Source organism: Cervus canadensis, chromosome 9 (genome assembly GCF_019320065.1).
Source record: "Cervus canadensis isolate Bull #8, Minnesota chromosome 9, ASM1932006v1, whole genome shotgun sequence".
Taxonomy (NCBI): Eukaryota; Metazoa; Chordata; class Mammalia; order Artiodactyla; family Cervidae; genus Cervus; species Cervus canadensis.
Genome location: NC_057394.1, coordinates 59,899,857 through 59,924,127, shown reverse-complemented (window position 1 = coordinate 59,924,127; position 24,271 = coordinate 59,899,857). Strand labels below are relative to the sequence as shown.

The window sequence follows — 24,271 nt, the reverse complement described above, 5'->3', positions numbered from 1 at the left end:
TATTACTTTGCCAACAAAGGTCCGTCGAGTCAAGGCTATGGTTTCTCCGGTAGTCATGTATGGATGTGAGAGTTGGACTGTGAAGAAAGCTGAGCATCAAAGAATTGATGCTTTTGAACTGTGGTGTTGGAGAAGACTCTTGTTGAGAGTCCCTTGGACTGCAAGGAGATCCAACCAGTCCATCCTAAAGATCAGTCCTGAATGTTCATTGGAAGGACTGATGTTAAAGCTGAAACCGAAATACTTTGGCCACCTGATGTGAAGAGCTAACTCATTTGAAAAGACCTTGATGCTGGGAAAGATTGAAGGTGGGAAGAGAAGGGGACGACAGAGGATGAGATGGTTGAATGGCATCACCGACTCAGTGGATATGAGTTTGGGTAAATTCTGGGAGTTGGTGATGGACAGGGAGGCCTGGCGTGCTGCAGTCCATGGGGTGGCAGAGTCAGACACGACTGAGCGACTGAACTGAACTTTGATTATAGTTTTTCAGTACTTAAAAATTTGGGGGACTTCCCTGGTCATCTGGGCTTCCCTTGTGGCTTAGTTGGTAAATAATCTGCCTGCACTGCAGGAGACGTGGCTTCGATCCCTGGGTTCGGAAGATCCCTTGGAGAAGGGAAAGGCTACCCACTCCAGTATTCTGGCCTGGAGAATTTCATGGACTAAGTCCATGGGGTCGCAAAGGGTTGGACATGACTGAGTGACTTTCACCTTCACCTTCCCTGGTCATGCAGTGGTTAAGATTCTGCTCCCAGTACAGGGGACCTGGGTTCAATCCCTTGTCGGGAAACGAAGATCCCCCATGCCACAACTACAGAGCCTGTATACTGCAACTCCTCAGCCCACACTCTAGAGCTTTAGCACCACTACTAGAGAAGCCTGCGTGCTGAGATGGATCCAGGTGTCCTAAGGGTTATCCACATGTACCCAGTGTTAAAAAGCTTAGGGGGAAAACACCCCACAGAGGCAATAGGGGAAGAGGGGAAGATTATTGGGACTTTTCTAACACTTCTCTCTATATATAATAATACATTGATTTTATAATCTACCTATATATATATATACACACACACAGAAGGGCTTCCCAGGTGGTGCAGTGATAGAGAATCCACCCACCAGCACAGAAGACACAGGACACAGGAGATGTGGGTCAGGAAGATCTGCTGGAGAAGGAAATGGCAACCCACGCCAGTATTCTTGCCTGGAAAACCCCATGGGCAGGGCAGCCTTGTGGGCTACTGTCCACGGGGTCACAGGGTCGGACATGACTGAGCTTTTGCATATGCATATATATAGAAAAGTATATGCAAAATAATATAAGAGAAAGGTAATGTTAGAAAAGGTATCAAGTATTTAACTTCTGCAAATATTCAGGAAGTTAAATCTGGTGTATTTTCTACTTATTCTTTCAAGGCAAATAGAAAAGTATTATTTTTCACGATTTGATTTACTAAAATTGTCATGTTTGTCACGTCTTTCCTGAGCAATCCTTAGAACCAGTCTAAGGCAAACTGACCTTTAAACTTGGGAATACTGTCATCTTACAAAGGTAAAGGAGATAATGAATGCATCAAAGAGAAACACTTCACAGAATAAGGTGTGGTTGTGAAAATGTCTTTAAATTTGCATATCTTATATAAGCTAAATATGTGGGTAAAACATAGCAGGATTCCACTTATGGTCTTATTATCTTTTCCAATTGAGGAAAGCCTAGCACCAAAACACACTGCTTATTAGCTAGATGACAAATGGGCTCCAGAAGGTACTTCTCCATAATGCAATACACTCGTGAAATACTCAAGTAAGTACACTAAACAAATACAAGTCTCCAAATACTCTCTCAGCAACACTAAGTTGCCACTGATCAGTATTAGAAGAAAAAATAAAAACTATTTGACTTTCATAAGTTTTTAATAAGCTATAATTTTCTTACATGTACACTAGTAACCTTAAAAAGACAAATATTTACTGCCAAATGTTAACTACTGTACAACTTATAAAAAATATAATCTTAAGAATTTGGAATAATAAAGGGAAGGTACCCACTTCAAATGGATTAAATAAGAAAGTTCCACTTTTTAAGAAATTTAACCAGGAAATGGGAAATTTCCAATCTGCCTAAAGAAACACCAAAACTTTTCACTGAAGTCAGAGACCTTACTGTTTTTGTTCAAGACTTCATCTACCGAGTTTTAAATAAACTCTAAAAACTATTTTCCAGTACATATTAGGCCAGTGCACAGAGTGCATGACTAGGGAAAACGATTCCATCTGAGTGAGAAGTTGTGAAGAACAGAGACGTATCTTGGTCACCATTACACCCCCAGTTCCTAGCACAGTGCCTGGCTCAAGGTGAAAACGCCGAGCAAAGGTTGTCGCTTTGCGCTGAACCAGGCAGAGACACCTATCTTCCTTTGGTCTGATTTTCATTCCCTATTAACCACTACCTGAGCTACAGTCCTGGTTCTTGGTCCTTGACCTTAAGTTGAAAAATGTAAGGAAGATATGCATATACTGATGCATTTCTACATCAGCCTTTCTGACAGGATCCTCAGAACTGAATCATCATGGGCTATGAATCTTCTCTTATGTGGTATAATTCTTATTTCTTGGATAATATCAGTGTGCAAAGGTAATTCATTCTCAGTGCAGTACAAATATGTTCATAAGAGGAAGAATGGGACAAACGTTTTAAGTAACAGATACATAGCATCTTATATTATGACATGGTTACCAGTTTTTAGACACTGAAGATAATACACTGTATTACAATGCAATGTGGTAGGCTTCCATTTTAGGAACAAAAATCAATTTCACATGAAAAAAGATTTATTTTAAATTCACATAAAATACATTCAGAGTAAGTCTAAATTTTTATCACTTAAATAATGTAAAACAAACACAGAGGAGCTTTTAAAGATGTACAGTCTCCATTATGTCCAAAAAGCACACATTAAAAGCTTTCTTATAATTATTGATCATCACCTCGTTGCCTTAAATTTCTAGACTTTCCATTTTCAATTCTTCTCTTTTTGAAGACTGGGGCCACTCCGTCTGCCACGACTCCAAGAGAAGTTACTGTTTTTTCTTTAAAAACCAGTTGGGGTTCCCCAGCAGCATCAGCCTCCGAAGTTGATACATATTCATTTTCAGTGCTTGGAAGTTCCAAATCTACCTCCTCACTGGAACAGAAAGAAAAAAATAAAACCACTATTTGACAGTGTAAAACAAACTTTTACATAATATATGAGTTCACCAAAACCTCAAGGTCATCTTTCTAATTGATAATACTGGAAATTAGAAGCTGGTCATTTTGGAGAAGGTGATTATTTTACAATACTGTTTTATAATATTACTTAAGATACTGAGCATCTGTATAGGTGGACACACAAGGAAAAATCCTTTCTATTATTTTGTTCCCATTGGGTATATCGTTGAAGGAAATGCTTGTACTTATATATGAGAATATATATAAATGAGAAGTGTCTATGAAAAGGGATTTTGCCATGGACTGAGGATTCTGAAGGCTGTCACAGCACACAATGAAAACCATGGAATCTCAATGTCCTGGGTGTAGTAGCACTATCTACTTGGCTGTTATAAATAATCAGATGACTAGTCCAGAGATCAGCACCCTATTAATATGAGTCTATCATAGTCTCTACCCTTGACATAGTCAACTGGTCTGTGAAAGAGCATTAAGTCACACCATAGCCATTTGTCCCATCCATGAGCTTTTTGAACATGGACCAGGAAGACCATTATGTTTACCCCTTAGTAGCTAAGCATATAAAACTTGTTGGGAATAATACATTCTCCTACTTAGAGAAAGGAGTTCTGTAGAGATAAAGAGAATAAGGCCTGCAAAGAAAAGCAGGATGGGAGATGGAGAATCCTGCAAATGTTTCAGGCCTGGTTCCAGTTATCTGTGAGGCCCAGCCGAATTCCTGCCTCCCCTGAGGTTTTTAGGGAGAACCTTTCTGGGAATTTTTGGACTAATAACCTTCTTCCTTTCTTTTTTTCTTGTGAGGATCTTAGTTCTCCAACCAGGGATTGAACCCATGCTCCCTGCAGTGGAATTTTGGAGTCTTTAACCACTGGACCGCCAAGGAAGTTCCATTAACCTCTTCTTAAAATTTAAGGTAACTAAAGTTTTTCACTTGAAACCAAAAGATTACCTGGTCAGCATAAAGGAAGAGTGATGACAAGAGAGAAAAAGGAATAAAAAGGTAAATGGATGATTTAAATGTTAGAAGTCTCAGATATCAAGAGTTGAGAAACCCCCCATCTAAGAAAAGTAAAGATTAGTACAGATCACACCCCCCAATCTCTGAAGAACCTGTGTAATGAAGTCATTCATCTTGATCTTTGGAAACAGAGGAAAACCTTTCCCAAGGGCCAGGAGAAGTCTGAAAGGTTATGGTAGATCTAGAGTAGTAGTAATTCTTTTTCTTTTTGGCCACACCACATGGCATTTGGGATCCTTTGTTCCTTGACCAGGAATTGAACCGGCATCCCCAGCATTGGAAGCACGGAGGCTTACCACTGGACGGTTAGGCAAGTTCCTCAAGTAGCAGCTGTTCTAACAGGAGCATCCACACTGAATGTGTACCATAAACTAGACTATGACAAGGCACCTGGAGTAGAAATGCTCTTTTGGCTTTTCGATTGTCTTTTTTAGTACTAGAATGCCTCAAATTTTCTTTTTTTTTCTCTTTTGGAAACAACCTCTTTCTTCCTCTCTGAGTTTTGAGCTTAATTCAATTCACATCCAGTCAGAATTCACAGTGGTTAGCTCAGGAATGGGAACTGGGTATCTGATGAAAGCTAAACAGGGCCACTTTTGGAACTGGTAAAGCAGCACTTCTTTATTGCTGGAATCTTTGTTGGTATGAGATAAGCTGAAAACTTTGCTATCAAGTGGGGAGATCCTGCCTGAGAAAGGCAGGCAAGTCAGAAGAAAGCAGAGACAAAAGCTGGAGACCTTCACAGTGATTTCTCATCAACTACGGCTCTTGATAACTGCAGAGACGTGATTTTTATGTGTTTGCTTAGAATTTAAATTTAATATATGCTCTTCCATTCAATTATCTTAAAAGTAACCAGTTTGCTTCCCTCTCACAAAGACTGTGTGGAGAGGTCCATAGTGACAGTACTGAGAGCTTTTCATGGTCCATTCTATATACACGTGGATAAACACACAGGCTTAGGAGAGGTCTCTAAGCACTGTAATAATTTTAAAAACTGAAATAGGAAGCTTGCTAGAACTGCAAAAAACAACATAAAAGAAAGTATGTAAATACAAAGAATATAAGAACAAAGAAAACTTCAGATCTGTAATGCACAGGTCAAAACTAGAAAAAGCAAAACTAGAAACTATTCTGTAAATGCAAACGTGAGGAAGCAGCCATCTCAGTGGGTCCTGATGTTATATAGTAGCTCCTCAAAATCTGACAAGGGGATGCAGGAAACAGGTGTGCTTACTGGAACAGGTCTTACATCTGATTTGTTCTGAACACAGATGCCTTCCAAACTTTTCTTTACTGTATTAAACATATATGACAAATGCAACTTTTATTGGCTTTTCCTACTTTCCCTTAGATTGCCAACAATGGTGCTTCCCAAGAAGGCCAGCAGCCCCTGAAGTTGATGGGGTATTCATTCTTGGCTTTTTATAATTTTACAGAGGCAGAGGCTGAGGTTTAGAGAGACGTTAAATAACTTGGTCAACCAAGCTATTATGGCTGTAATGTTATCTGGATTAAAACCCAGGCCAGGGACTTCCCTGGCAGTCCAGTGGCCAAGACTGTGCTCCCAATGCAGGGGGCCCAGGCTCCATCCTTGGTTGGGAAACTAGACCCCAAGTGCTGCAACTGAGAATTCACATGCTTCATTGGTCTGCATGCCACAAGTAAAGATCCTGCACGCCACAATGAAGACCCGGCACAGCCAAATAAAAAACAAACAAAAAACGTAGGCCTGTGTTGATCTAAAACCTATATTCTTTCCCCTAGACCCCTCTGCTTCCAGGTGAAACTAAAATATTCCATTAGCCAAGCAGAGAAAGATTTAAGTAATGAAGGGTTTGATGGCTGAACAAATGAATCTCTATCCAAGAAAGTCTATGACAGACTCACTTATTTCACAATCTTGGTGTTTTGTGTTGTATTTTGATAAAGTGATCAAGCCATAGTATTATTTCCTAACTGGGATCATGGGAGAGATAAAATAGAGAATGAGTCCATTTCTGAAATCATGGTCCTAGGAAATTCCTAAGTGGAAGCTAACAGAAGTGGCAATGAAGTAGGGAATAAACCCTTGTGACATAATCAGAGGAAAAGACGTTTGAAAGAAAGGTAAGAGACTATAAACAAAATACATTACAGAAAATATACCTTCCTTTCAAATAACTTCAAAAATAATTATATAAGCACTTCCTTAAAACCATAGTCATTTTCAAATTAAAAATGCAAACACTGTAAAGGTTACAGTATCTGAACACAATGTAATAAAGGTAGAAAAAACAAACCAACCTACGTAAGAGTTTGAAAAATAAGTCCTTTTGGAAAACCACCAAGTAAAAAAGTAAGCAAACACATGATATTAAACTATTCCAAAAACAATGAAATCAAGAAAGCATCTCTCAAAGTTTATGTGATATATGGACAGAAGTATACTAAGAAACAATATAGCTTTAGTCACTTTCAGTAAGAACTGAGAACAGACCCCTTCCTCACCCACTGTCAGCAGTCTTAAGTGTTCATATGAAGAGCAAACTCAAAGAAACTTAAGAGGAGTCAGAGGAAGAAAGTTACAGAGGTAGAAATGAAGCAGCAAAAAAATCCATTAATAAATGGATATGTAATTCAATAGACAATTAAAAATAAGAGCTGATTTAATAAGGAAAAACATTTAAAAAACCTTTAGTGGAGCCTCCAGTCTCCATCCCTACAAAATGATCAACTATTAGCTATCCATGAAGAAAAACTGCTTGAGTCCACTTAGGAAACTTAAGCAACATAATGGGATGAAATTATTCTCATGGTTGAGAATAACTGCAAAAGAAGAGAAGAAAGACAACTTCCCTTTGCTTGCATCATCCAGGCTGACACTGCTCAGAGACAAGAGGAAACGTCCCAGCTGGAAAGAGTTCCCCTCACCAAGAAAAGACGAGAGGGGTAAGACCAGCTGGTGCAGTCTTTTGGGCCACGTTACCAAAGACCTGCTTAGGTTTCACCCTACCCACAGCAGCGAAGCCGAGACCTACAGAGATGGACAGGAAAAGGGAAAAAAAATCCGGGGCTACAGAGAGCAGCCAAGGGGTGGCAGCGACTACAGTTCACAGTGACCTGCTCTACGGACAAACAAAGCCGCTTCTGCCGCCGCAGAAAGAACCAAGAGACCTCACGGCTGCTGCGGATCCCCACGGATATCAGCAGGTACCGTGGTGCACAGCTATTCGTGCTCGCAGATGCCAGCTGCCTCCGTCCCTCTGCCCTCGCCGCTGCAGTCAGCTCAGGGTGCTGTGCAAGACGGCAGCCTGGACGGCCCTCCCACGGCTGACACCACTGCTGCTGGCGCGCGTCAGGCGAGCTCCTGCAGCGGTGTGCCTGCACGCTGCTGCCCTGCCACCCATCACCAGCCTCCACTGCCCAGAGGGGAGCAATGCACAGGGGAGACGATGCCGACAGCGCGGGTCTCTGCGGTCGCTGGCCTGTGGCCTGAATCAGGCCCGGTCTTCTCTGTCACTGGCCTGCACAACCCTGCTCCTCAGGAACCAGCCCCCGTGGCTGCATACCGGCATGCCCCCAGCCTGACCCTTGACACCATCCTCCACCGCAGTGTGTATACTCGGGGGAGATTGTGCAGCCATGAGAAAGCACCCCAACAGCAGGGCCCCTGAAGCTGCCGGTGAGCCTGCAGCTGACCCTGGCCCTTGCTGCCTGCCCGCGCTCCACACCCACAGGGATCTCAGCTGGCCCTGCAGCCGAGTCTTCGTACCCCACCAGGGCCAGCCACCACCACCGCCTGTCCCGGCCTCCGGCTGCTGAACCTGGAGGTGCTCCTGAAGACCCCAACAGGCCCTGGGGAAGCCCTGCAGTGTCTGCTGAGGACCACACAGCTGTTGGATCCTAGTGACCAGAGCTAAAGCGGTGACACAGCGCCTGAATCCAGGGCTGCCAGGTGCCCCTGCGTTTGGTGCCCTGAACCACCAGAAAAATCCCACGGACAGAGGAGCCTGGTGGGCTACAGTCCATGGAGTCACAAAGAGTCAGGCATGACTGAGTGACTGAGCTCACAAACACCTATTATGTGCCAGTCACTGATTTTAGTCCTGGGGCTGCAAACATGAGACTTACAGACAGAAGCTGGATAGAAAATCCTACAAAACACCATGAGTAAAAAGAGTAAAAGTGAACAATATTTTTTGATGAAAATATGAAATACTGAAAACAATATTGTTGCCATAATTTATTTGTAATATTTATATAAATTCTATACTTGTTGAACGCTTGCAAATGACTAACTTGGAAAAAATAGGAAGAGACTACTTAATAAAATTTGGAAAAAAAATATAGGGAAAAACCATGAGATATCAGAATGTATCATATAAAAGGATATATTAAATCACAGTAATTAAATTCTTATGGTACTATCACAAAGTCAGATGGATTAATGGAACAATAGGTAGTCAGAAGCAAACTGGTAAATTTAAGAGTTAAATATAGATTTTAAAAGGCCACTTAAAAATGGAGAAGAATCAAAAAAAAAAAAAGGGCGGGGGGAAGAATGGTACTGGCAGAATTGGTTTGCCAGGGAAGATAAAAAATTATTTTAGGATCTTATCTCATACAATGTATCAAAATTATTAAAGATGGATTAAATAATTACACAAAAAAGGCCACACAAATCAGGAGGAAATATAAGTATAAACTTGACTTTTAGATGAAAATAGGTAATAGCAATAAAGCAGATCACAAAGGAAAAGAAATCAGACTAGTTAAACATAACAAAATCCGACACATCTAAAACCATTGTAAGCACAATTAAAAGTCAAACTACAAATTCTTATACTAATAAATGGTGAGCTTCTGTACTACATAGAAATCTTATGCAAGTAAGGAAAGATTAATACCTTAACAGAAAAATTTGCAAAGCATATAAACAGACAATTCACAGAAGAGGAAATACAAAACACTAATAAATACAGGCATATGAAAAAAAGTTTCAACCTCACCAGTAAATCTACTTAGGAAGTCAGACGCAATACATCACCTGTTAAACTGGTTGATGTTAAGAAGAATGGCTTTTCAGTAAACTTATCACAGGGAAAACAAAATACTCAAATTTTAAGAAATCTTAGCTTTAAAGTATAGGTGATGTTGGTATAGACGACCATTCTCCTATTGTAAATCACTTAATGCAGTCTATTATTTCTGCAACTTCAACACACAGTCAATATACGTTGGTCCCTGGCACTATGCAGCATTGAATACATATTTCGTAATATTTCATTAAATAACATAAATAAAACCCGAATCTTTACTGAAGACAGGTACATTCCGTATGCTATCACTAAGGAATCCCTCCTTATCAGCGCTGTATATAAAGCTGCCCAAAACTCGCATTCCTCCACCTTGTGAAAAAATATGACTTTTCCATCAAAGTACAGTTTAACAGTGAATAATTTCACTATGAAAGTATCCACAGCACTAGTGTTTTGCAGAAAAACTGTTTAATTCATATAGATACTTTTTTCCTACCCAAAGATATTTTTTAAGCATTTAAGAAACACCAGTGTGTGAAAGTGTGGGTGAATTTTCCTTTCATTGTGTAAATGATCCAAAGACAATAAGTGATATGAACACATAAGCTAATCATGTAAACCAAGTAACATTTCTACCAGGACCTTATTTAGTTGATAAAACTGCTATGCTTTATGAATAAAAACTTAAAACCTTGGGTGAAGTGCCATAGCCATTTTCAATACATTAACAAAACAAGGGCTGTTTTCTTGCCTTTAGATAGATTCCATGAGGCATGTACTAGATATGTAGAAATTTGCTTCACTGATAGAATAACCATGGTAAGTGTGAAAATACTCATATGTACATGGCATGTTAGTACGATCAATAGAAATGTCATGTCTTTGTAAGAATGAACGCAATGCTTAGTTTTACTTTAAAAAAATAAACAGCTTACATTTAAAAATATTTAATTAGAGAAAATAAAACCACTCTAGAAATAAAAGAAATGAGCTACACTTTTTAATGAGCATTGTATTCCTGAAATTAAGTACTACAATTTACGGAAGTACTGGGACATAAAATACTTGTAATAATATAGGACAGGATTAAGTTATAACTGCTGGATTAAGTTTCAGGTACTTACTGGGACTCAACTTCTGGTTTAATTTCCTGCCATTCTCCATATGGGTTTGGTTTTTTATGAGCTTTGGGTTTTTCTTCATTTGGACCTGATGAATTCTTCCCTTGGGTATTTTTTTCTTTGGGTTTTTCTTCACTTGGACCTGATGAATTCTTCCCTTGGGTATTTTTTTCTTTCTGTGTTTCTGGTTCAGTTCTTTTATTACTATTTTTATTTTTTTCCTGGAATGTCAAAGTCAAGAAATATTAGTAACAAACCTCAAAGAAAACTGCCAGGACCAAAAATTTCTTTAATATAGTCTTGCTACTGATCTATAAATAATAATACATTAACTCAATAGTTCAAATTTGCACATAACACAACAAATGTACATGAAAGGACTTCTTTAATGCTTGATTAGGTTTTTCATTATGTCTAAAATGCTAACATACCATGGCCAAGGCTGTTAAGAAATATCATGACCCCTCTACCTGTTCAACACTTAGAGACATACACAGGCCTTATTCATCCTCTCTTCTCCACTTTACTGCTTTCTCTCCTTCCTCACATGTCCAGCAGTGACCTCCCTTTATACTGTGCCCCTTCCGAATTTAATGCCCTGTCACTGGACCCTTCTATACCCATTACCTATGTAAAGAACTCCTGGTGGCTCAGATGTAAAGAATCTGCTGGCAATGCAGGAGACTCGGGTTTGATCCCTGGGTTGGGCAGATCCCCTGGAGAAGGGAATGGCTACTCACTCCAGTATTCTTGCCCAGAGAATTCCACAGTCAGACGAGGCTGGTTGGCTACAGTCCGTGGGGTTGCCAAGAGTTGGACAGGACTGAATGACTAACACTCAGCCAATTAGAGTTAACTGAAATCCATCTGCACACTGAGGACACTGCCAGAAATTTACTGGCCTATACAACTGGTAATGACATGAAATTAGCAAAAGACACACCCAAGAAGGAGAAGCAGCTTCTGCAGAGCCCCTGGGGAGAACTGGTGCTTTTACGGCACCCCTTCAACTGGGCTAACAAAGCCCTGTGGCTCGGTTTAGCCTCTGCAAACTGTGCTACCACGGGTGCCAGTCCTGGGGCTGTTCTGTTTGCAATTCTTTGAATGGATGTTAGTGCATTCTCTTACGCTGCTGCACTCACAGAACCAGGATACAGCATCAGCCTTCTCTAGCAATCATGACTGCTTCTAGACCATGTCATTTTTAAAATAAAACATTTTTACTGAGGACATGAAACTTTTTACTTTGCAATAATGCCTCCTCTGAGACCCATGCCACCTTCTATATAACTGTCCTCCATTCTTCCGCAGTGGTCTAATGACCTCTGACTACTCCATGGAAGTGGGGACACTGGCAACTCAGGCACCACATGCTCTGTTCAAACTCGTGGTCATCCTGGAGCTTAAAAATTCTCGACCCTCAGTTTTGTGATGCACAAAACCACTGACTCTGGCCTTCACTATATTTTAGTAACCGAGTAAGGTATTTTCCTCACATTAGCACCTGGTGCATAGGTAGTATTCAAATATTAAATCCTCACATTTATGTTCCTGTTAATTTGAATTAGGTCATCACTCAGAAATGCCCCACTTGTGAAATCTTTTTTTTTTTTTTTTGCTAAATAACATTTCCTTAAAAAATATGTTTTATTCATGATTTTCCTACATTTGATTTTAAAATTCAGCAATAATTTGTGAAATCTTAAAAGCCCAACAGTGTTACTCCATTGGCTCTCTGGCCCCCTCACTTCTGCAGTACTTCCTGTTCAACCTCGCTGCCATCTCTCCTACTTTAATTTCCTGTGCTCTGAGTCGGCTGGTCTCATCTAGACTTCATATTCTTCATCATCAGGCCCCAGCCCACAGAGAATCACTTCATAGACATTCCTTTGCTAGCACCCTTAAATATCTTTGTCCCTATGCCTGTCTATTGTAAAAGATCTAAATATCTCCAACCCAGGTCTATCCAACCACTGGTCTGTCAAGTGTTACCAAAAGAAAAGAACCACACAACATACAAACTGATGAACCTTCAGAATTTATGAGATCCAATTTCAGCAGACTTTAACACTGCGAAGTAATATGCCCCCAGTTATTTCTTCTCCTGGTCCCCTTAGTGATTATTCAAAATAAATATTCAGCTCCACAGGGCTGAATTAATCACTGTATATTCATATCACGGAATACTATTCATCCATTATTTCAGTAGATGAAGACTTAATGATGTTCTCTGTGACAGATTAAATTGCAAAGTGATAATAAAACCTTATTACAGTATGACTCCATATTTTGCTTAAAGCAATGTTCAAATCTGAATACAAAAATATTACAGACCAGTAACACCAAGGTGTTTACTGATTTCTCTGGCAAGTGGCCGGATTATAGTTTGTCCTTTTTTGTTTATCTATACTTTGAAATATTTTGTTTGCTTCAAGTTAATCATATCTGTCTCAAACTGGATGCTGGGTTACCTAAACTGAACTATAAACACTGAACTATAAACACAAAAAGTGTTGCTGCTGCTCTTCTACAAACTGGATACGTTCTTCACCCTAAGTTCCACCAAGATTTATGGGGTGCGTAGAGAAGTTGCAGGCAAAGGCAAGACCCTAGGGAAGGCTGCAAGCACCCTCTCTCCAGCATCCTGGATATTCTTTCACCTCTCAGGCCAGTACTCAACCGTGGATCAATGTTACATATCTTGTCCACTTTGGCATCCAGGCTCCTGATTGCTCCTAGAAAGGTCACAAAAGCAGGAGGACTAGCAAATCTATTGTGTGTGAGCATGCTCAGTGGTGTCTGACTCTGAGACCCCATGGACTATATTGCCTGCCAAGCTCCTCTGTCTATGGGATTTGCCAGGCAGGAGTACTGGAGTGGGTAGCCATGCCTTCCTCCAAGGGATCTTCCCAATCCAGGGATCAAACTCGAGTCTCTTGCATCTCCTGCATTGGCAGGCGGACTCTTTATGCGCTGAGCCATCGGGGAAGTCCAGCAATACTATTAACACTATTAAAATGTTGGTTTTACTTTCCCACCATGGCTGGGCACTCAGCACCACCAGCTGTCAATCCTCTTACTTGGTTCATTTCCTCTCCCACCTTGGCTCAGGGATTATTTGAGTCTGTTACTGCTCTCAAGCTCCCCAGAGTTCCTCTCAGCAAACAATCTTGATTTCCTTACACATGAGTAAGCTGAGGCTAAAAGGCATACCTTCTTCCCTGACAGCAACTCATCTACAGGCAAACCTTACAGAAAATGAAAGCCTTACCTTCCTACAGAGAATGAGTAACCTATTCACTTACCTTTGTTGGTATTCTTTTGGAGTTCCTCCTCAGGAAAACATAACCACTATAACTCTCTCACAATTAAAAGTCAGTATGTAGCCACCATCCTATCATTTAATTTCTACTTTTCATTTCATATCCCAACCACATACACTGTGAACCACTTTTCATCCTCTTGTAATTTGAGTTTTACCTTCTGAAACTCTGGTCCAACCATCAAAAGGCTATCAAGGACTTCCTGTCTGCATAATTCAAAGGGTATCTTTTCCTTCCTAGACCAAGTCAGCCCTTGATACTCTCTACCCCAGGGCTTCCCCAGGGGCTCAGTGGTACAGAATCCGCCAGCACTGCAGGAGCCGCGGGTCCCGTCCCTGGGTTACCTAAACTGAACTATTGAGCCACTCTAGTGTCCTTCCCTGGAGAATCCCACGGACAGAGGAGCCTAGCGGGCTGCAGTCCACAGGGTCACAAAGAGTCGGAAACGGCTGAGGCAGCTTGGCATGCACACTCTCTACCCCACGGCTTCTGGGACACTGGACTCTCCTTCTCTGCAGACCTTTCTAACCGTTCTCCCCCCATTCTGCCTTGTGGGCTTCTCTCACTTACACTTGAGTGTTTAATGTTTCCCAAGGTAATTTTTCTAGGTTACTTCATCCCTTCTAAGACTTAAATTACTACTAGTATTTTGAGGATACTCAAGTTAACATTTCGAGCCTTAGACATTCATCTGTGCATGTTCAGACAGCTCTCTGGATGTTACAGAGGCATCTCAAACTTAGGAGGTCTAAAAATCAATTTACTATCTTGCTGCTATCATTTATCCAATGCCAAAAGGCATGCATATCTCAGTTTTATTTCCACCTTCTACCAGAAAACTGAAGAGTCTATAGATCTTTTTATAAACTAACAAGCTGTTGTAAAGAACTAAGAACCTACCTTAAACTTTATTATTAGCTTTTGTGTTTCTGTTGGGATCTCTTCTTTTTTTTTCTCCTTTCCTGCTTCCTGTTCGCCATCAGACTCACTATGTGAATCTGATGATTTGGACTCTTCTAGGGTGCCAAGTGACTTTTCATTGACTTTACTAGAAGGCAGATCACCGGAGTGTGGAATGAAATCATCAGGTTTTTCCCATCTGGATTCTAATCAACACATTTAGACAGTCATGTTATTTAGTTACCAATGCTATTTAAAAGTAATTTCCAATATAATGTTTCCTATCACAAGACATTATTAAGTGACAACACTGTATCTGTTTCACACCATCACTTGATCAAGAAGATAATAAACATTCTCAAAGATCTTGCTATTAGCTTTCGGAAATAAAATTCAGGCAATCTGGGTTCACTAGATGTATCAACTACAGACCCAATAGAAAGAGACTGAAAAACTGGGTAATACATTCTGAGGACTCAAAATTTAACCACCACCAATTTCAGGAAACATGGTAATGGACACACAGGAGATTTTCTGAAATTTATCACAAAATTTCCCTGGGATCTTCACAAAGTGAAATAATACGGCAAAGATCTGAGTAAATAAAATTTATCATTTTATGGTAAGGAGAAAAAAAACACCTCAGTTGAACTATACTGCCACCCAGTGGTTTGTTTGGCTTTTAGTAAAATGACAGCAGCTCTAATTACCTTGCAGTTATTCTCTAATTTTAGTTTAATAAAACTGATTCTAAAATTTACTGTTCAACTGGGAAAGTTTTAAGAGTAAAAGGGGCTCTATTAATAATGACATTGGTCCAGACATAAACTGAAATTGTTGGGGGAAATCAATATGTACAGTCCGTTATTAACTGCAGGGAACTTTCTAGCACTAGTGAAAAACATTACTTTTCCTTGCCTCTATTTCACATAAGTAACAAAAGAGTTTTCATGAAAAATTTGTGAAGCATCTAATATGTACTAGGCACTGTTTAGGGACCCTTACAGACACGTGACCATCATGACCTCACAGAGTACATGATCAACACTACTTAAGAGCAACTACAGGCTCGGTGACTTGCCCACAGACACAGAGCTGGTAAGGGAAGACGCTGTGCACTGAGCCCACTCAGATCTAACCCCGGACTTATAAATTATTTTATGTCTACAAAGATTTAGTGTATCAGGTTTACTGAGACAGAACCACTGTCATCATTGGGCAGACTGGGTATCTACCTGAGGGAGATGAAAACGGCCTTTTCCTCCTTAAAGACTTAATGCTCTATAGCAATCTTTGGATAGCAGGAATCAAAAAACAACAACAAAAACCATCTCAGAGTTACACTAATACTATAGCTATTTTGGTAAATTTAACTGCAGAAGAAATCAACTATAATTACTGCAAAGACTAGTTTTATGAAATTAGATAAAATCTTAATTTGAAAAACTTAGATAATAATTAGGTAACAATAATTACACATTTTCTAAACATTTATGTAACTGAAAATTATTAAAGTGAAAACTAGACAGCCTTAGCCACTGCTAAATTAGCTTCAGTTCTGCTTTTTAAAAAAGAAGGCAAGTTGAATGAGGTGATCTTCCAAAGCAAAGATTTCTAAAATAATCACGATAAAACCAAAAAAAAACAAAAAACAAAAAACAAAAAACCAATCATAGTGGAGAAAGTAAAAATGAGTTTTGAAGTAAAATTTGTGAATGCAGTGTCACTTGAGAATAACAATGTACAGCTCAGTGTATTACAGAAACCTCTTTGCTTTTCCATTGTATTAATGCTTTTAAATGATAAAAAATAATACACTGGAGAAGGAAATGGCAACCCACTTCAGTGTTCTTGCCTGGAGAATCCCAGGGACAGAGGAGCCTGCTGGGCTGCTGTCCACAGGGTCGCAGAGAGTCAGACACGACTGAGGCGACTTAGCAGCAGCAGCAGCATACTAAAATTCTCAAGTTCAGACAATTCACCAGCAGGCTAATGAGCAGTGTCAGGTACAATTTTAGACAGTTTAAAAGATCATCAAAGGTACTACTTACCCCCTGTTTCAGTATTATAATAATAGGTATAGCCATCTTCACTTAATCCTTCTATCCACACAGTCTTCCCTGTTGCCTAATGGGAGGGAAAAAACCCAACATAAACTGAAGATGTGGTTATATATTAGATAACTAAGACAGTCAGCCAACCTTTCCTTTCCTATGGAAACCTGGGAGTTGGTACTGATCACGGCCAGGAACCTGGTTTGTGTTAGTCATAAGCCACCTTTCATGAATGGAATATCACACTTCTGAACACCTGGACAGTTCTTTGCAGACTGACTGGAATATGTAAATGGCTGGTGCTGCTGCTAAGTCACTTCAGTCGTGTCCAACTCTGTGCGACCCCATAGACGGAAGCCCATCAGGCTCCCCTGTCCCTGGGATTCTCCAGGCAAGAACACTGGAGTGGGTTGCCATTTCCTTCTCCAATGTAAATGGCAACTGACTGCAAATCAACTAATAACATTCGCCCTGCATGGACTTTGAGCGTAGACAACACTTTTCCACCTCCACCTACCCTTTTAACAAAAGGATTATAGAAAGAAAGGAACAAAGTGCCTGGGGGGATTGGGAGGCTTATCTACAAGTAAATCCGATTAACTAAACCCAACAAAAATCCCAAAAGCCAATCACTTTAAAGAATAAAGAAAATACTATTAATGTGCTTCAGTTACCTTTTTTAAGTTCCCTTGAAATCCTTCAGGTTTCTCCCACTGAGATGCTTAAAGCAAAATATACTGTATTTGTAAAATCTTTCCAAAATAATTTAATTTGGCAAATATTTACAATATATTCAACATGAATGAAATACTATGTGTCTGTAGTTTAAAACATAATTCAAAAATAAAAGAAACAACATACACCCTAGTAGTATTGTGTAGAATACATGTGAATGCTACGTAACCAAGAAGGGGCAGACAAAAGGAAGGATAAGAAGTTACTGGTGCTTCCACAAGAAGTATTAGAGCCAGATAGGGCTCCTCTTAAAGACTTCTTGGAATTCAGGTTTGATAAATTTTGAAGGCATGAGAAGGCCTTCTGACATCTTGGGGCAGGGTAGAGTGAAAGATGGAATGAATGACTCAAGACAGAAATAAAATGAAATATGCAGGAATTAAAAACAAGCATTGCTAAAAGAAACAGTATATAAAGTAGGATGGTGAACAAAGGCAGCAAGGAATAGGCTGCAAAAGGGGGAAAATGTAATTAATAAGTAATTACTATGTAAATTTAAGACATATTTAGCATATAATTACTTATGGTTCACTGCTAACTACAACATGCACTTCACTAACAGCTCAGTGAAAACTCTCAAGAGATTATTACTATTTCTGCATAGTCAAAAATTGACTGCGGAAAGAAAAAAAAAAAAAATTGACTGTGACTCTACAGATCTAATTAATTCCCACAATATTGGTAGCCCAAGACTTTTTCCCTCATTAACCCTCTAGTCTCATCTCTTACCTTCCCAACCATTCTTAACTTTTCTTCTACCCATTCCTTGAATATATGTACCACCCACCCTTTTTATTTCTTGTTCTCTACCTTCTCCATGTGATTCATACACCCCTAAAAGTTAAAATATTTACAAAGTTTTAGCAAGAAAATATAAAGCTACATTTATATTTATAGTTGATAAGGAACCCACTATTAAGTCTTTAATGATGACCTTGAATCACTATGAAAAGGATACATTTTTTAAATGGCACATAGTTTTTTGTTTTTTTTTTAAACCATTGTGGAAAAATGTAGTTACAGTCTTTCACTGTTTAAGTGTTCCGATAATAACTAAAAGTTCTAACACAAAATAAACTGTCAGTTATCATTTTCTACTGTCTTTATGCCTAAATGACATACCTCCTGTGATAAGATCATAATAGTAATGGTGACCCTCAGAGGTTATGCCTTCTACCCATCTGCCCTTTGAAGGGTCTTTTTTCTTTTTCTTCTTTTCTTTCTGCTGATTTGATGCAGAGGTGGGTGGGACAGTGCTGGTAACTGGCAACACGCTTGGCTCTGAGATCTCTAGAGAAAGGTGAAGGAAGGGTAAAGTAGCTTATGTAAAGTTTTCCTTTCTGGTTTAATAATTTTATTCCAATCAAAAGCCTGACAAGATTCCTTTGGGAACCTGACACATTACTACAAAGCCTATTTGGAAAATGAAACATGCAAGAATATAAGACCATCCAGGAGAACATCCCAAAATATATATATGAGACAGACAAACGATAAATCTTTATAACAAATACGACAGAGGGTTAATGCTCCTAACAAAGATCCCTTACAAATGTAACTTTCTAACTCAAAAGTGGGCAAAAAGTCAAAGGTAACTCAGAGAATTAACATTATCTTCACTAATAACCAAGGAAATGCAAATACATAAAATTGTTTTTGCATTAGATCAACACTGAAAAGAATAACCAAACCCATTGTTAGTCAGTCTTATCCATTAGTTATTTACATGGGTGTAAAAAATAGGTAGTTTTTATGGCTTTGCTTTTTTCCAAAGGGATAGTTATTTCCAACATCAGTTAATAAAATAATTTTATTTCTAGGAAAACTGTAAATCAGCCCAACATTTGTGGAGACAGTCTGATTTCATCAATCAATTTATAAAACATTTGCACTGCAAATCTGCAATCTCACTTCTAGAAATTGAGCCTACAGATATAAATTGTGAAAACGTGCCTGCCTAAGGGCGCTCACGGAAATATTCTTTCTAACAGCGAAAACCTCTAAGAATCCTAAATGTTAATCAGGAAGAGACTAATTACATAAAATATGGCATTTTAATACACACATATATACACATACACATGTATACAACTCAGCCACCAGAAAGGACTGTGCCATTTGCAACAACATGGACAAACCCTGGACACATCATGCTAAGTGAAATAAGCCAGATACAGAAAGACAAGCACTGTATGGTTATCACTTATATGTGGAATCTAGAAAAGTCAAACTTGTAAAAAACAGAGCAAATAGGGGTAGTTAACAGGGGATGGGGAGTAGAGGGATAAGACTGACGCTGTTTAAGGATACAGATTTGCAGTAAGTAGTAAACAAGCCAGAAATCTAATGCACAGTTTGAATATAGACAATGATATACAATTATGTAATATGATAAATATTGATATAATGCAATCACATTACAATAAATCTATCACACTAACGTACTGTAAACCTTAAATTTACATAATGTGTCTAAGAGTCAATAAAAAAATTAAAAAGTAAAAAAAAAAACTCTACTTTCTAGTAATAGAGTCAATTATCTGTCTACAAAAGGTTAATTCACTATAATTTAACTACATAAATAATGATGATTCATAGTTTTGATGGTATGGATAGAGCGAACCGGGGTTATAAGGCAAGGCCTATTTTTTAAATGAATAGATCCATTTAGCCAAAAAATTAGGATCCATAAAAAACTCAAGTGTCTCTGAAATGAAGTCCTGGCCTAATAAGACAGAGCAAGGGCTAGGTAACCCCTAGTATAATACAGTTGTTGTGAATGGAGATACTGAAAGATGAAGATCAAAAGCAAAATGAAACGTGGACGAGCACAAGTCCCAGAGCCTAAACAGGGCTGAGATACACAGGGACAGCACGGAGGTACGCCGAGCGTGCACTCCTCTGTGCGGACGGTAAGAGCTCACTCAGCACCTGAGGTGCTCCTTTTGAAACACGCTGGCTGCTCTTTACCTGACTCTAGGCCGAGCCTCTTCAAATCCTCCTGGTATGCTTTCAGGGCAGCTGCCTCCATTGCCGCAAACTCCTTTGATGCCTTTTCTTCCTCCTTCGCCTTATCCAGGCTTTTCTGTTTAATCTATGTAAGACACATATAAAGGTGAATGCTAGATAAAGGGCTGATATTTACAGAGAAAAACTGACAAAGAAACGAACTAGAATACCTCACTGATCCTCTTCGCCACATTTTCTTTATGATTCTTTCCTCTTTCATGAAATTCAATGCTCTTGAAGGTTAAGAAAAAGACAAAAGACAAAGGAAAACTACACATCATAATGTTCACAGCAAAGTAACAGTAAATAGGGAAATGGAACATAACAAAATTGAAGTACAACTGGCAGAAAAGATAAAATTAATGTTCATGCAAACTGGCCCTTTTAATCAAATGATGCTAAGGAATTAAACCACATTATTTATTATTATGCCCTCTGACAAGCTGTCCTTTGGTGCTTAAAATAAACTATGATGACCATATTAATAAAGAAATATACAAGGTACCCTTGATGACTAACTAGTGAATATGACTGTAATAAGGACTCAAGCAAGACATGAAGCCAAAAGAGGAGTGGGGGGAAAAAAAAAAAACCTCACATTTCAAGAAACACCTCTCGGGGCTTCCCTGGTGGCTCAGTGGTGAAAAGTCTGCCTGCCAATGCAGGAGATGCGGGTTTGGGAAGATCCCACACACTGAGGAGCAACTAAGTCAGTGCACCACAACTATTGACCCTGTGCTCCGTAAGAAGAGAAGACACTGCAATGAGGAGTCCACGCATGGCAACGGGAGAAAGTCGGCGTGCAGCAACAAAGACCCAGCAAAGCCAAAAATAAATTAAAAAAAGCCGGTCAACATAAAATGTCACAACCAATGAGTCTAGAATTTGTACTGCTCTATTTGCCACATTATGCTAAAAAAAAAAAAAAAGAATAAACAGTGATTCTCAGCTTCTCCAAATTGAGAGAAAAGTAGGCATTAAAAAATGCCTTCTAAATTGTAAATAAATACGATTATACAACGTGTTAATGGTACAAAATGTAAAACTCCTATGCAGGGCAATCTAAAATTAGGCTGCTGTAATAGAGAACAAAGGAACTCCTTATACACTGATGATAAAAGAGCATCAGGATATGTTCAATTAAAAAAAATAAAACTGTGGTGCAAGACAGTATAAACAGCATGCTACCTTCTATGCACATTGGAATCTACAGAAACATTTAGATACAGATATGGAAGCACAGACAAGAAAATGAAAAGAGGGGTAACCTATGAGGAATGATGGTAACTGGATGGATGGGGACTGAGCTGGTGAGTGAATATTATTACCTATTTAAAAGCCAGAATGCTCCCTAAATTACAAATGTGTTGTATGAAATAAGAAATTTCTGGTTAAGTTTGCAAAGTTCTGTCAATCAATTCTTACCTAATGCACTTGCTGAGTTACTCTAAAGTACTGCTGTGAATTCCTCTTTAAAGTGTGACTTCGTAAAGCAAATATTCATCCTCTATTTTTCATATCTTGGTTTCCTAAAGTTGGTTTTACTATACAGAGAATATTAAAGGCCCAATCAAAAATAAATTATTTCTAGTTAAAGGTTAAATCAATGTGTATTTAAGGAAATGAAGAAGGACAATCCTAGAAAGAATTATTTTCTCTAGATAACTCAAAAACTTCACTGAATTGCTTGCATACTTCCAAGGAAGAGAGGCTATCGGTGATTTGTGTAGCTTTTAAAACTTGTGACTTTTTTTTTGGTAAGGATGGGCAAAATCAAACAAGATAGTCAAGAATTTTAGCAACTATTCAAAAAGAAATAAAAAAAGACAAAACTGAAAAGTATCATCAAACTCTTTGCAGATAATAATAAATAAATGTCAAAAAAAAAAAAAAAATGTCTACCAAACACAACATGGTTACAGATGGTGCTACTATTCTTTTACCCATCCACCTCTACCAAGTAATAAGGATACGAATATACATCTAAAAAATATCCTATCAGTTATCTACTACGTACATAGTACAAAGACATGCATGAAATGGGGTGAAAAAAAATCAATGGTGCCTTTCCTTCTATGTCTTAAGAGGTGAATATGGACTAAAAGATACACTAACAATGTGCTTCAAGTTTGCTATTTTCATATTCCATGACAAAGATAATGATGTCTTTCAAATTTAAGCATTTAGAAATATAAAGCTCTACATCAAATATATTTAATACCTTTAGAGCAGAAATATACAAGGAAAATTACAATAATGTTGTTTCTTCTCACACGTTAAGGACTTTCTGCTTTTACTTTTCTTTGTACACAACAATATTACAAACAGCACCTTCATAACCTAGGTGTTTCATAAACATGGATGTGATTATCCACTCAATGTCCATTTCCTGAATGTGACTGAAGGGCCAGAGAGAAATAGTTTGGCTTAGTACATAATCAAATTTGGGCTGATGATAAAGAAGAAGGCTGTAGCTTTCCTACAAGGAATAAAAACACAACAGAAATTGTTCGATGTTTTGAAAAATCAAGAGCAACGCATATGAAAGTACTTTGTAAGCTCTCAGTTGAGATAAAAAAGGAACATCTCGCATGAATACAGTATTAGGAGACTCTCTAATAGAGGAATCATCATACAGGCCTATTGTCTGCGATCCAACACTTGCAGTAATCACAGAATTTCTTTGGTTGTGACTTCCAGTAGTCTGCCCTGGAAAAGAAAAAACAAGTGTATTTAGAATCTAAAAAGGTAATTTTTGCATGATTTACGTCTACTTAGAGTCCGAAATGCAAGCTTCAGAATCTTGTTACACACAGCATCCTGCTTTATTATTTAGCTGATTGAAAGCAACCAACTGAAATTCTGTTGCCACTAGAGTAAAAAAGTCTGCACCGGATTTAAAACTTGCTTAAACAAAATAGCTTTTAAAAATGTATCATCTGTTATTGTCATCAGTGTAAAGAAACAAGGAACAGGTTGGAGAAGATCATCCATTCCTTTCTGGAGTGAGGTTATCGTAATGCAGACTTGAAGAAACTCATAAAGTTCACGTTAAATCAAGTTATTTCCACTCAAAAAACTAAACATAAGACGCCTCTGGTGGGAGACTGTGGCTCTTCCGAGACTACCAGTTAATAGTTTGTTATTGAGCCTCAAGGCAAGAGAGAGTTGGAAAAGCCAATGGATCTCTCAGCTGGCAAGACCAAAAATTAAAGTCATACGCGAACCAGGGCTGGCCGCTTCTAGCAGGCGGAGGCGGCAGCGGTGGCCACAGTTCAACCCTACGGTTTCAAAACACCCCACGGTTCAAGCGCCACCAGAACGAGGATGTCCGCGGCCCCCGGCGGTAGAGGCGGCAGCAGCCCTCCGTCGCTCCACGGCGGCCGTCCTACCTGCAGGGGCCGCCAGCCTCCCTCCCGGAGCCCGCGCGTCCCCACCCCGGGACGAGAGAACCGGCCCCGCCGGTCCGCGGCCGGCCCCGAGCGAGTTAAGGGCGCTTCCGTCACGCCCCTGGCCGAAGGCGGATGAGGGGGAGAGGGGCGGTGGCGGAGGGAGAGCCCCGGAGGGCGAAGGGCCGCCCGGAGAAACAAGACCTCGTTGTTTGAGAGCCTGAGAGACCCGACTCACATGACTGGACCAGGCGCTCCGCGGGCCGCCCCGGAACCCGGCCGAGGCTCGGGTTCTCCGCGCGGGGAGAACTGGGCCCCAGCTCACCACGAGGCCCACCGGAGCCTCGGCGCGCGGACGCCTCCCGCCGTCCCCGGGGCCCGCGTTCCGCCGCTCCCAACTACGGGTGCCCCAGCGACCCAATCCGCGTTCGCGCTCTCCTCCCCCGCGCCCCTCCTCGAGGGGCGGGCC

At 39.7% G+C, this 24,271-nt stretch overlaps 1 protein-coding gene across 2 annotated transcripts; it reads right to left on the bottom strand.

Annotated features, from left to right (window-relative positions):
- Window positions 1-2,814: 2,814 nt before the first annotated feature.
- On the bottom strand, window positions 2,815-24,271 carry WBP4 (WW domain binding protein 4). Of its 2 annotated transcripts, XM_043477356.1 has the most exons (11): window positions 24,041-24,271; window positions 23,050-23,122; window positions 21,839-21,957; window positions 20,584-20,646; window positions 20,375-20,498; window positions 18,527-18,694; window positions 17,344-17,390; window positions 16,667-16,742; window positions 14,616-14,821; window positions 10,396-10,613; window positions 2,815-3,185 (listed from the first exon to the last, which is right to left on the bottom strand). In XM_043477356.1, the coding sequence occupies exons 5-11, from the start codon at window positions 20,433-20,435 to the stop codon at window positions 2,975-2,977; spliced, it is 987 nt and encodes a 328-aa protein (XP_043333291.1). In that variant the 5' UTR covers window positions 20,436-20,498; window positions 20,584-20,646; window positions 21,839-21,957; window positions 23,050-23,122; window positions 24,041-24,271; the 3' UTR covers window positions 2,815-2,974. The 2 variants fall into 2 exon arrangements, with proteins under 2 accessions (XP_043333291.1, XP_043333289.1); XM_043477354.1 differs by lacking the exon at window positions 21,839-21,957.